Source organism: Lepidothrix coronata, unplaced genomic scaffold, assembly GCF_001604755.1.
Source record: "Lepidothrix coronata isolate B3197 unplaced genomic scaffold, Lepidothrix_coronata-1.0 Scaffold195, whole genome shotgun sequence".
NCBI classification, from domain to species: Eukaryota; Metazoa; Chordata; class Aves; order Passeriformes; family Pipridae; genus Lepidothrix; species Lepidothrix coronata.
The window spans coordinates 13,677-26,893 of NW_016690375.1; the positions used below are offsets into that span (position 1 = coordinate 13,677).

The following is a 13,217-nucleotide window of genomic DNA, read 5'->3' on the forward strand; positions in this document are numbered from 1 at the left end:
GCTCGCCGCCGCCATCGCGCTCCGTTCTCGCCGCTCCTCTCGCCCCCCGCCCGGCCGCCGCTCGCGCCTCCGCCCGCCGCCACCATGTACGACGCGGACGAAGGTGAGGCCTTCCCCCCCCCCCTTTTTTTTTTTTTTTTTGCCCCCCCCTCCTTTTTCTCCCGTCCGTCCGTGCAAGGCGGGCAGGGGCGGCGCGCGGGGCCCGCAGGAGCCGGAGGGATGCTACGGGCGCGCTGGGATCTTCCGTAGGAGCTGGGAGTAGGAGGATGGGCCGGTCGCGGTGGGCTCTTCGGCGGGAGCCGGACGGCCACAGAATCACAGAATCAGTTAGGTCGGAAAAGATCTCTGAGATCATCGAGTCCAACCTTTGACCTAACAGCACCTTGCCTACTAGATCATAGCACTAAGTGCCACATCCAGTCTCATCTTAAAAACCTCCAGGGACGGTGACTCCACCACCTCCCTGGGGAGCCCATTCCAGTGCCCGATCACTCTCTCTGTAAAGAACTTCTTCATGTCCAACCTAAACCTCCCCTGGCGCAGCTTAAGACCGTGCCCTCTTGCCTGGGAGAAGAGACCGACCCCCACCCGGCTACAACCTCCTTTCAGATAGTTGTAAAGAGTGATGAGATCTCCCCTGAGTCCCCTCTTCTCCAGGCTGAACAGCCCCAGCTCCTTCAGCTGCTCCTCATAGGGCCTGTGCTCCAGTCCCTTCACCAGCCTCGATGCCCTTCTCTGGACCTGCTCCAGCACCTCGATGTCCTTCCTAAACTGAGGGGCCCAGAACTGGACACCGTACTCCAGATACGGCCTCAGCAGTGCCAAGTAGAGGGAAAGAATCACTTCGCTGGTCCTACTGGCTTCAGTATTCTTGATACAGGCCAGGGTGCCATTGGCCTTCTTGGCCACGTGGGCACACTGCTGGCTCATGTTCAGCTTCCTGTTAATCAGAAAATGAGCTGTGGGTGCTGCTGGGGTGCCAGAGGGTCCCTCAGCTCAGGAGGGACACTGAGGCGGTGATGGGAGCCTGGCTCACATGCTGTGCTTCTTTCCCCACAGATATGCAGTATGATGAGGACGATGATGAAATCACGCCTGACCTGTGGCAAGAAGCCTGCTGGATTGTCATTAGGTGACTGACTAAAACTCACTGTTCTTTAACCCTTTGATGCGTGTGCTCTCGGCCTCACAGGTGGCATCTGCTTTGCTGGGAACACATCCTGAGACCTGCAGGCTTGATTATGCTGAATTGTGTGTTGTAGCACGTTCAGAGCAGAAGGGCTTTAAGCAAAAACAGAAAGGTTGTCATGAGGGATGAAGAACCCCCGTTGATCCCTCAGCGGGGGGGACACTGTTTTCAATTAAGTAAGAGGTGGTTTTGGTTCCATATCAAGCACATGATTTTGTCCACTAATGGACACACAATTGTGATGGGACAGAAGCTGAGGTAATGTAGGTTCCCTGGCTCGCTTCAGTAATACCTCACTGAAGTAGAGGAGCTTACTGGCAGGAGCTGATGCAGCAGACATGTTTAGTTAATCCCATCAAAAGTTAGGATGCGGGGCTTCAAATTTAGGCTTTGATTTTTACAGTTAGGTTGTGCTGGGTTGGAGTTAGGTGACCCAAAGGCTAAGGGAAATCTGGAGAAGGAGTGAAGCTGGCACAGGGGAGATCCAAGCCAAGAGGAGTTCTGAGAACTATTACTTGGACTTAGGGGCATGCTCTCAGTTTACTGCAGCTTGGAAAACTAGTTAAAGCAAAATAATTTACAGACGTGGTTGGTAAAACTTTATCTGAAGCCGCTTTCACTGAGGTTTGTCATCATAATTTAAGGTATACTGTGCGTGCAGTCATGGCCTAGCCAGGAGGTGGCAGCACATCTGTCACTTTGTAGTGTCTGTGTCTTCAAGCAGTGAGAGAATTGTTAAACGTTTTTGAACATCTATGTTTGAAACTCATGCCTTGGGATAAGTGAATGTGTTTGATTCTCTGCTGCATTTTATGGCTTTTGTAGGTTTTGTTATAAATCTTAAGCTTGTTGATGTGTGAAATACTTGAATTAAATTAAGATTTCTTGTTCATTAATGTACTTTTTTTGATTTTAGCTCCTACTTTGATGAAAAGGGTTTAGTCAGGCAACAGTTGGATTCTTTTGATGAGTTTATTCAGATGTCTGTGCAAAGAATTGTTGAAGATGCCCCACCAATTGATTTACAAGCTGAAGCCCAGCATGCCTCGGGAGAAGTGGAAGAGCCGGTAAGTGGAGAACACTGGCAGAGATGATGTGTTTTTACAGTCAAAATCATTTTACATTGGATTTATTCAGGCCCTGTCTCAAGAGATGGAAGTACATCTGAATTATGCTGCTCATGCAGTCAATAGACAGAAGGATGAACTCTTTGGAGTCTGAGATATGTGGCTAAGTTGTCATACAATCAGGTATTTGACTGAGAAACATGTGCAAGAGCTTTGTTATCTGTGGAATTGAACTTCCCTGTTGTATAGAGTTACTCTGTCCTGCTGCTTGAGAAGTGACCAAGAACAATTGGCTTCTGTAGCTCATATTGTCAATTACTGTGCCAAACTGCATGGACAGAGACGTGGTAGAGCAAGTCAGGTAGCCAAAAGCAAGTTTTGGTGGGATTTTGATTTTCAGTAGCTTTAGCACGGCAAGAAAAGTTTATGGCTGAAATATTCTGTCGGCTTTCTTCAGCTGAAGTTAGGTCAGGGTTTTCAAAGGTTGCTACTAAGGGCCTCTCTTGAACAACCAAAATGGATGTTTCTTCCATTACAAGTAAGTGTATTCTTGTTTTCCAGCCCCGGTATCTGCTGAAGTTTGAACAAATCTATCTCTCCAAACCTACACATTGGGAAAGAGATGGAGCACCCTCACCAATGATGCCAAATGAAGCCAGACTGAGAAACCTTACGTAAGAACCAACTCTGGAGTGGATAAACAGAAGAGAGCACTGCCTCTGCATTATTAATTGATAGTCTTTTTCAATATAATAGTGCCTTGAAAATGTAATAATTACTCCTCTATTTAAAATTCCATGCCTAGTTTTTAAGTCCAGATGATGATTATGATGGGGTAATAATGTGTAATATAGCAGTGAGCACTTGAATAACTACATTTACTATTCAAGATTGTACAGAACGGTAATAACTGACAGATAACGCAGCGTTGTTTTTATTCTGTAGGTATTCAGCCCCCTTGTATGTGGATATAACTAAAACAGTCATTAAAGAAGGGGAGGATCAATTACAGACACAACATCAGAAAACCTTTATAGGAAAAATTCCTATTATGTTACGTTCGACATACTGTTTGTTGAATGGCTTAACTGACCGTGATCTTTGTGAACTGAATGAATGCCCGCTCGATCCTGGTGGCTACTTTATCATCAATGGATCAGAAAAGGTAAGGGGTTATACCTTGCATGGATATCTTTACAGACACTGGAAGTTCTGTTGCTTCATTCCATATGATTTGCCAGGAGCAGAAGCACTCTTGTTCCTGTGTATCAGAGTTATGTGGGTGTTCCTGATCTTGCAGAAAGATGGGCTTTTCATCCTCTGTTAAGACTTTCTCAAACTACCTTTTCTTCTTCCCTGAGGCACATTTCACATCTTCAGTTCTTCCCTTCTTCAGCTGCATGAACTGTTTTGCATTGAAGGCCACTATGTACTCTAGATATTTTCCTTTCCATTTCCAGCATTGCAGAGCAGCATGCACCTAAAATGAGGCACTTCTTCACTCTCAGTGTCCTGCAGGTTGTTCACAGCTATTATAAAATTAGATTCTTCCCTCCATTGCTGTGGATGCAGCTTCAGCAAATCATATCCTCTTCATGCTGTTTCACCAGTGAAACTTTCCATATTTTGTACCTGATACCTGAGTAAACACAGCAAAAGTATTAGAATTTTATTTTTCTTCTTGGGGAAGAAAAAGAAATCAGTCTTTGATTGTTATAGCTGGCATTTAAATTTAAATGCCTGTGTAGTACCTTGGCCTTGGAAAAACAGACAGTGAAATGCTTTCTTTATCAGCGTTGTGCCTAAAGCTAACAGAAATGTCTCAGCACAGCCAACAGATACGGTAAGTACATCACAGAGAACAGTGTTCCCTGAGTCTCTTGTTTTGGTTATTCTGTCTTAACTAGCTGTATGTTTTGCTTAAATCTGAATTTTATAAAATGTAGAGTATAACCCAAATGAATCTGGCAGATTGACTTCATGCTGTGCAATGCTCTTACAGTTAAGGCACCTGAAGGAATAGTAGAAACACTGTGCTTGTTACTTTGAGCATGCTCTTTTGTCAGTTATTTACTAGTGTTTTTCTTTCTCACACAGGTTCTGATTGCTCAAGAGAAAATGGCTACAAACACAGTGTATGTGTTTGCAAAGAAAGATTCAAAGTATGCCTACACAGGAGAGTGTAGATCTTGTCTGGAAAATTCCTCTCGACCAACGAGTACTATATGGGTTAGCATGCTGGCCAGAGGTGGGCAGGTATGTCTGAGCAGTAATAACCCTCGCCCTGGGGCTTACCAGAGAGATTGTTTTAGGAGTTTTGTTACTGTCCTGTCTCTTTGTGTCATTTGCTTTTGGGATTCTGAGAAGAAATTTCTCCTGATGCGAAGTTGTAAAGAAGGTAAACTAAATGAAAGTGTATTCTGTTTGTCATACGTTATGCCTGTCTTTATGGTGAATTATTTGAGGATTGGAATGAGGACTCAATTTCTGGCAGGCTTTAGGGCAAGGCTAAAAATAGTTTTATAATTACTGTACATGAGTTTTTAGAAAATCTAAACAAGCTGTGTCCTGTTTTTTGACAAAGGACAAAAATGGGAGCAGGGACCCTTTCTTTGCTGATAACCAATCTAGTATTTAGATGTATTTTTCAGCCCACATATAAATTCATATTTAACGTCTAATTGTGCAGTCTGTGAGGGGAAATAAGTGCTACTTGTAAATTCTAAAGCAGAAGGTGTCTGTACTCATCAGTGCTGTTGCACTGATGATGTGAAACTTTTCAAGAGTAGCTTTAATAGAAGCTTTACACTACTCTCACTCCTGGTGTCTGGAGCACTCTTGAGTGCCTCTACATCCCACAGTGTTTCTTTCTGGAAATAGGGATCAGCTTCTTGAACGATCACTTGAACAGTGGGTTAGAAAAGCCGGGTTTAAGCTGACAGAAGGAACACTGAAGATGGATGGGATTGCTCTTGGCAAATAAACAGAGAGAGAGAAATGATGTGTATGGGTGAGCAAGTAGAATTTACATTCCTTTGTATCAGCAAAAACCTTACAAGTTTTTGCAGACTTCTAAAGCTCTAAATATTTTAAAATACCAAGTCATAGCCAAGAGTAAGGTTTCAGAATAGCTTGTCAGTTGGCCTGCTGAGAAGTCATGTTTTCCTGTGAAAATTGAATAAATACACTTACAATGTATTGTTCAAATCCAGAGAGATGTTTTTATTTAAAGGCATGTTCTTTTCCCCATCTTTCCAGGGTGCAAAGAAGAGTGCTATTGGCCAGCGCATTGTAGCAACTTTGCCATATATCAAACAAGAAGTCCCCATCATTATTGTCTTTCGTGCACTAGGCTTTGTGTCCGACAGGGACATTTTAGAGCACATCATATATGATTTTGAAGATCCAGAAATGATGGAAATGGTAATATATGTTAAATTATTTGTTGTCTTGATGACTGGTGATGTGTAGGTGTGGCTGATCATCACTTATAGCATTGTCCTTTTTCCATTTGTAGTTTGTTTCTTCATTATTTTTGTGGGTTGTCTATTAGAAATGTTATAAATTATCTACCTAAACCTATTCTAATGAGTACTTTAAGTGAACAGAGTGCAATAGAAATTTCAAAGAGTTAATATGTATTTGGAGAGATAGGATCTTCTCTTGTGCCATTGACTTTAATTGTAAAATCTTGATTATGCCTGAAACAGCAAGAGGCCTAGAATGTAGTCAAATGAGAACTGTTTTCTGATGTCTAAACTAGTTTTTGTGTTCTTCCATTGTGCTTCATTACTGTTGCCAGAAAGACCTGGATCAGCAATTAGCAGATCCAGGAAAGAATCTTTAGCAAACTACTGTTGTAGTTTCCTTCAACCCCAACAGACATTGGATGCTACAGGATTTTGCTGTAATTTTGTGCCTTAGGTCAAACCTTCTCTGGATGAAGCATTTGTCATTCAGGAGCAGAATGTTGCTCTTAACTTCATTGGCTCAAGAGGTGCAAAGCCAGGTGTCACCAAAGAGAAGAGAATCAAGTATGCTAAAGAAGTCCTGCAGAAAGAAATGCTCCCGCATGTTGGTGTCAGTGACTTCTGTGAAACCAAAAAGGCTTATTTCCTAGGGTATGTCAGAACTCTGTCTCATATCTGCAAATGGACCCTGAATACGTATTTTATTCTCATATATGTATATGATTGGAAGAACACACTGAATGGAAGTTTGTTTTTAAGCTCAGTCTTCTGGATACTTGGTGACAAACTTTAGGGCACTGGTATATTTTTGAAGCTGAGAAAATGCAAGTTCTGATAAAATAGGGGGGGAAAATGAAACAAAATGAGCCTTCAACACGTTCTAGATCTTAAGTTAGATGTGATGATAGTGATAAATGACTTTTTGTGTAGACAAAATATAGAAATTGATAACTAATATGTAGATAACTACTGATAAGGTGATTGTAATGTAAAGTATTAGCACATCATCTTGATCACTGCTTATTGGTATGCAGATTAACTGTAGCATGAGGAGACTTGCCATTTTACACCTGATTGCACCTGTTTAAACAGAACCCATATTAAAGAACAAGACAGACTGTAGCAGAAGAAGCATTTTAATCGTGATTTAAATATTGAGTTTTCTCTGTCCTCAGCTTGAACTTTCAGCGGGCCATTTACCTCTCAGGATGTGCTGAAGAGGGCTATTTTAGGACATCAGTATCCTAAAATTCTGGAATAGACAGTCTTTAAGAAAGAATTCACTGATTTATCTGTGAAAGCTTGTAATCTTTTTTTGAATGCCTGCTATCAGTTTAAAACATAAACTATCTTATTTGCTTAGGTATATGGTTCATAGATTGTTGCTGGCAGCACTGGGGAGAAGAGAGCTGGATGACAGAGATCATTATGGCAACAAAAGACTGGATCTTGCTGGGCCACTGTTGGCTTTCCTGTTCAGAGGGTAAGTATCACGTTTTCTTTGGACATAATTAATGATAGAGGCATTGCCGACTCTGTGCTTCTAAATAAATCAGACTAATTCTATTGTGTCCAAGAGCTGGTCTTAGACAACAAAGCCTGTATCTGACTATGACTTTTTCAGGGAGTGGTTGTTTCCTATCATAGTTGGTGGCTAGCATTGACTTGTTTTGGAGTGTATTTTGTTCATATTCACAAACAAGTTCATTTGTTTTATTCCCTTCTACCCCCTTGCTAGTTACAAATTGCCTCTTTTCAAGAGATCAACGACTTTTTTTTCCAAGTAGCACTGAGTAGAGTGAATTGCTACAGCACTGTTTAATCATGTTTTTTGGTGTCTCTCTTCTACAGAATGTTTAAGAATTTGCTGAAGGAAGTGAGAATATATGCACAAAAGTTTATTGACAGAGGGAAAGATTTCAACTTGGAATTGGCAATTAAAACAAGAATTATTTCAGATGGTTTGAAGTATTCATTGGCAACTGGAAACTGGGGTGACCAGAAGAAAGCTCATCAGGCCAGAGCAGGAGTATCTCAGGTACAGTAGCTTTGTCAGGTTGATGTAAGAGAAAAACTATATCATGGAAGGGTTTAACGTGACTTGGCATCCATGCATGTTGTGTGTTAAATAGAAACATTTTTGAAAGGAAACTTCCTTAGCTGACACAGATGAAGATCCAAATAGTTGGTTCAGATACGTGGTTTAGGGGTTTTTTTTGTCATAGTTTGTTTTTTTTATTCACTGCTAAACAGTTGGTATAACTCTTCTAAAGATTTTTTTTTGTGTGTTAGAGCATATGCTTGTGTGTCTGGTAAATTCCTAGATCCTAGAGGATCTTTTGGGAGGATGGATTTCTTTCCTGTAATTACTTCCAGTCCTTCACAGGTGGTTAAAGAAAATTGAGTGTCATAGAAAAGTTACATATTCCACAGCAAATGATGAGGAGCACTGACTTTATTAGCAGTGTAGCGCTTAGTTGAGTCCCTTTCTCCTAAGGAAGAAAACAGGAAAGAGGTGTCAGTTTTTAAATGCCAGCACATTTTGTTGTCTAGAGCCCTGGTGGGATCATAATTTGGGGAAGCAAAGTAAGGAAAGGGGCAAAGATGGCAGGTGTCTCTGGATGGAGTGTTGTTATTGTATGTGTATGAGGGCTTGTTTGCATTTTAAATATACTCTCACATTTCAGGCTGTAAAAATAGATTTTCTTACATTTCTGAGAAGCTTTGAGCAGACTCAGAAGAATGTAAATGCTGATTTGCTCCTAGTAACTAAGTGACTCTAGCTTTTCAAAATTTGAAAAGGTGTCTGTGTTATTGTACTGGCAATCCCCCCTGATGAAAATGCAGCTTCGAGAGTATTACTCGTTCAGTTACCTGAACAGAATAAGCTATACAACAAAAAGCAGCTCTCTGCTTGGATATAACTGTGTTCCTGCTGGGCCTTGCCATAGTGCTTTGGAAACTATTTTTTTTAAAATTACAACACTAGTTAGGAGCTTGAGATTCTAAGGGTAAGTCTAAGATTAGTGGAAGTGAACTAAAAAGTGTAGCTAACAGAGCTATTTTAGTTCTTTTTAAGTACATCCTTTCTAGGGGGCACTGATTCTTTGTGCTAATGTACTGCCTGTCAACAACATACTTAAGAAGCTTTGACTAACTCCATTCCTTGCTATGTGCAGGTGTTAAACCGCCTGACTTTTGCATCTACGCTTTCCCACCTGAGACGCCTGAATTCTCCGATTGGGAGAGACGGGAAACTGGCAAAGCCTCGGCAGCTGCACAATACGCTGTGGGGAATGGTTTGCCCTGCTGAGACCCCAGAGGTAAGGAAAGCAGTATTTATGTCAGTACTGCCTTTTTCTGCTGGTCATTTTGTAGCCATGGCACTTGTGATGATCGCTTGCACTTTTTTTTTAAAAGTGCTGACATGAATATTTAGCTTTGTAGCTAACTCTGTGGCTGAATGGCAGAAATTAATGAAGTAACTGGCATGCTTTGTGTCCAGTTCCTTGAGGAGTTGAAGTTTTTCTTGGATCTTTTGGGGGAAATCTGTTGATTTCAAAACACAAGTCAACTTTGTGTTTCTGCTAGGGTCATGCAGTAGGACTTGTAAAGAACTTAGCCCTGATGGCTTACATTTCTGTGGGGTCTCAGCCATCCCCAATTTTGGAATTCTTGGAAGAGTGGAGCATGGAAAACCTGGAAGAAATCTCTCCAGCGGCAATAGCTGAGTACGTGCAAATGAAACTGTTTAAATAGACTTAAGCTTTTTGTCCTGCACAACACTTCAAAGGTGTGGGGGGTTTTGGTGTGGGTTTTTTTTAATTATTCTTTGTTTGATTTTCCCTCTTTCTAGTGCTACCAAGATCTTTGTTAATGGCTGCTGGGTAGGAATACACAAAGATCCAGAGCAGCTCATGAATACCCTAAGGAAGCTCCGTCGTCAGATGGACATCATTGTGTCAGAGGTATAAATTTTACATCTAGAGTTTAGGTGTCCTTTTAGACAAGAGAGGATAATGACTTGAAACTAGTTTGCAAGCTCCAAATAGCTTGCCAAATTATTTGACAGTCTATTTCTGAATATACTTCACATTGAGTTTTTGTTTTGATTTTGTTTTGTTTTGTGTTTTGTTCGGGGAGTTTTTTGTGTTTAGTGCCTTTTGTTTGTTTGTTTTACTTACTTTATGTTGTATGTGATTTGTTTGTTTGTTGGGGTTTGGGGTTTTTTGGGGGGGGGTTGGATTGTTGCTTTTGAAGAGGATCCAGTTGAAAAAAAACAGTAGAAAATAGTCTTCTGAAATGCTACTGTTGTAGGAGTGTTAACATTTGTTCTGTGCTGATGATAGTGCCTGTAAAGCCTTTGCTTTAGGGAATTTAGTTACCCTACTGTGATTCTGATTCCAAGCTGAGGCTTTGTACTCATGGGGTGCTGCTTTCTTGTACAGGTCTCGATGATCAGAGATATCCGTGAGCGAGAAATCCGCATCTATACCGATGCAGGCAGAATTTGTCGGCCCCTTTTAATCGTGGAGAAACAGAAGTTGCTGTTGAAGAAAAGGCATATTGACCAACTGAAGGAACGAGAGTATAACAATTACAGGTGAGATACGTTCCTGAAATTCAACTGAATGTGTCATTTTCCATCTTGGAAGCTGCATGTTCCCTCAGGTTGGAGAGAGAAATGTTTAAAGCTTTGTGCAGCACAAAGATGCTTTCTCTGCCTGGTAGTTTAATTTTTTTTACTCGCATTGAGGCAGTGGTAGTAATAATAAGCCAGGGAAGTCCTTGTTCTTGTTACTGCTGAAGAGACCCATTTTATCTGGTAGCTGAGTTATTGGTTATTCAGTTGGCAGGATCTTGTGGCCAGTGGTGTGGTAGAGTACATTGACACACTGGAAGAAGAGACTGTGATGCTGGCAATGACTCCAGATGACTTGCAAGAGAAAGGTGTGGCATATTGTTCAACATACACACACTGTGAGATTCACCCGTCCATGATCCTGGGAGTGTGTGCATCTATTATCCCTTTCCCTGATCACAACCAGGTCAGTGCACCTCTTCCAACATCTTGTTTTTTTAAATCTGATAGAAAACCCACAGGTGTGTGTAAAGAGCTTTATGTACATAATTGCTGGTCTTCTCTTGTCTGTCTAGTCTCCCAGGAACACGTACCAGTCTGCTATGGGTAAACAGGCTATGGGAGTTTACATTACAAACTTCCATGTCCGTATGGATACGCTGGCACATGTGTTGTATTATCCCCAGAAGCCCCTTGTAACAACACGCTCCATGGAGTACTTGCGATTTAGAGAGTTACCAGCAGGTATGTTGTCAGTTAATGTTTGTTGAACAAAAATACTACTGTTTGTTTAGATGATATCACAAGTGTTATGTAGAATACCTGAGTATTTAGCAAATGTATGGGATTTAAAAAGTGTTAGCTTGTAGCTGGATACCTAGACTGCAGAAAACACATTGGTAGTGCTGCAGCTGAAACTACTTTACCTCTATAGTCTGCTAAAATCTAACTGGAAAAAAAAGCATTTTCTCTATTGGTGTTTGCTAGGTTTTTCACAAGGGGTCACTCTTGACTCTCTTTTCTACCCAAAGTTGGATTTGCTGATACTACGTGTTTTTGTGTGTGGGACATGGAGATTTTTATCTCAGAAAGCTGTAGAGAATACAGCTTATTTTGAGTTACAAACAATGTCTGAGTGGCATGTGTGGATCTTTTCAAAGTATTTGCTCTGCATATTATAGGTATCAACTCGATTGTAGCCATTGCATCATACACAGGCTATAACCAGGAAGACTCTGTCATTATGAACCGTTCTGCTGTTGACAGAGGCTTTTTCAGGTAAGCCTTAGTAAATTTTTTAACTGCCTGGAATTAAAAAAAAAAAAGTATACTGAGTTGTCCAAAGGCTCATGAAAAGTTCATCTTTATGCTGGAAGACACCGTTCTCCAAATCTTTCCAACCTGAGAAGCTTTGTAATTTTTTTTTAATGAGGATGGAGGGAGCAGCACAATTAAAACAGTGAGTGCGTATCTTAGCAAACAAAACACAGTAAGGAATGGTTCATCTTTTGTGCAATGTCCCAGCTATTCCATTTTGGTATTTATTGTTTACTGCCCCAAAAAGAAGCCTTTATAAATTGAATGTTTCCTACTGCAGCTCCAGTTGTACTGCGGGTGGCACTGCAAGGTAGCAGTAGAAGCCTAAAAAAACGTTGCAAAATGGCATGTATAAGGAAGAAAGTAATATGAGAATGATGTGCTGAAGATGTGAATAATAGGAATAATAACTACTTCTGAGATGTCAAGCAGGTCTGAAAGTCTCTGCAGTTCATCAAAAATTACCATGTTATCTAGAGATGCAGTATCTTAAAAGTAACCATCATAATACTGTCAGAAACTTTTGTTTGTTTGTTGGGTGGGGTGTTCTGTTTTTGTTTTCCCCTCTTCATTGATGGTCAGGTTAACAGGAAATTAGAGGAAAGCTTTGTGGCATATGCTCATTATTTGGTTCTGGTTGTCATTAATAATAGTAGCCATAATGTGTGATTAAAAGGTAATCATAGTGAAATTCAGATTTACAGATGAGGGGAAATGATGCTGGTTTCACTGGAGAAGACTTTGTAACTCTGTTTCAGATCTGTGTTCTATCGCTCGTACAAAGAGCAGGAGTCTAAAAAAGGGTATGACCAAGAAGAAGTTTTTGAAAAGCCTACACGTGAAACTTGCCAAGGTAAGATACAGGAGTGTGCGAAGACTGAGTTTTTAAGTTTTTGTGGGCAAGGCTGTTAATGTTGTTGAACTGATTCAGTCTTCATTTTGGGACATATAAGATAGCAGAGAAGTCTGTATTAATTGTTATTAATACACCAGTTGAGATATTTGTGTAAAATTAGATCTTTTTGCTGTTGTCTGAAGTTGCAAGCAGACTTTTTGAATTTCTACAGAACAACAGAGTCAATATATTGAAAAATTTGGGAGTCTACTTTCTTTTTTTCTTTTTTACCTCAAGGTATGAGACACGCAATCTATGACAAACTTGATGATGATGGTTTGATAGCACCTGGGGTACGTGTGTCTGGGGATGATGTCATCATTGGCAAAACAGTAACGCTGCCAGAGAACGAAGATGAACTGGAAAGCACAAACAGACGCTTCACAAAGAGAGACTGCAGCACTTTCCTGCGAACTAGTGAGACTGGCATTGTAGATCAGGTCATGGTAACCCTTAACCAGGAAGGATACAAGTTCTGCAAGATTCGGGTGAGCATTAATGTGTGTGCTTTCTACTTTTAATAATCTCTGTTGTGTATTTAAGTTACCAGTTGAATGTTTCCCTCTGGCTTACAGGTGCGCTCTGTAAGAATTCCACAAATTGGAGATAAGTTTGCTAGCAGACATGGTCAGAAGGGAACCTGTGGTATCCAGTATAGGCAAGAGGTAGTAATTTTTTTTTCCTTCTTAACATTTTA

At 40.9% G+C, this 13,217-nt stretch overlaps 1 protein-coding gene across 1 annotated transcript in view; it reads left to right on the plus strand.

Moving 5' to 3' along the window:
- POLR2B (RNA polymerase II subunit B) overlaps window positions 1–13,217 on the plus strand; it is a 16,952-nt gene continuing 3,735 nt past the window's right edge. The window contains exons 1-20 of the mRNA XM_017831714.1: window positions 1–103; window positions 1,060–1,132; window positions 2,106–2,256; window positions 2,818–2,930; window positions 3,202–3,421; window positions 4,354–4,512; window positions 5,515–5,679; window positions 6,181–6,377; window positions 7,090–7,209; window positions 7,578–7,764; window positions 8,906–9,049; window positions 9,318–9,457; window positions 9,583–9,694; window positions 10,175–10,329; window positions 10,576–10,774; window positions 10,884–11,052; window positions 11,490–11,586; window positions 12,384–12,478; window positions 12,758–13,008; window positions 13,096–13,185. Coding sequence (XP_017687203.1) covers window positions 85–103; window positions 1,060–1,132; window positions 2,106–2,256; window positions 2,818–2,930; window positions 3,202–3,421; window positions 4,354–4,512; window positions 5,515–5,679; window positions 6,181–6,377; window positions 7,090–7,209; window positions 7,578–7,764; window positions 8,906–9,049; window positions 9,318–9,457; window positions 9,583–9,694; window positions 10,175–10,329; window positions 10,576–10,774; window positions 10,884–11,052; window positions 11,490–11,586; window positions 12,384–12,478; window positions 12,758–13,008; window positions 13,096–13,185 — 2,856 coding nt within the window. The 5' untranslated portion in view covers window positions 1–84. The remainder of the gene's footprint in view (window positions 104–1,059; window positions 1,133–2,105; window positions 2,257–2,817; window positions 2,931–3,201; window positions 3,422–4,353; window positions 4,513–5,514; window positions 5,680–6,180; window positions 6,378–7,089; window positions 7,210–7,577; window positions 7,765–8,905; window positions 9,050–9,317; window positions 9,458–9,582; window positions 9,695–10,174; window positions 10,330–10,575; window positions 10,775–10,883; window positions 11,053–11,489; window positions 11,587–12,383; window positions 12,479–12,757; window positions 13,009–13,095; window positions 13,186–13,217) is intronic.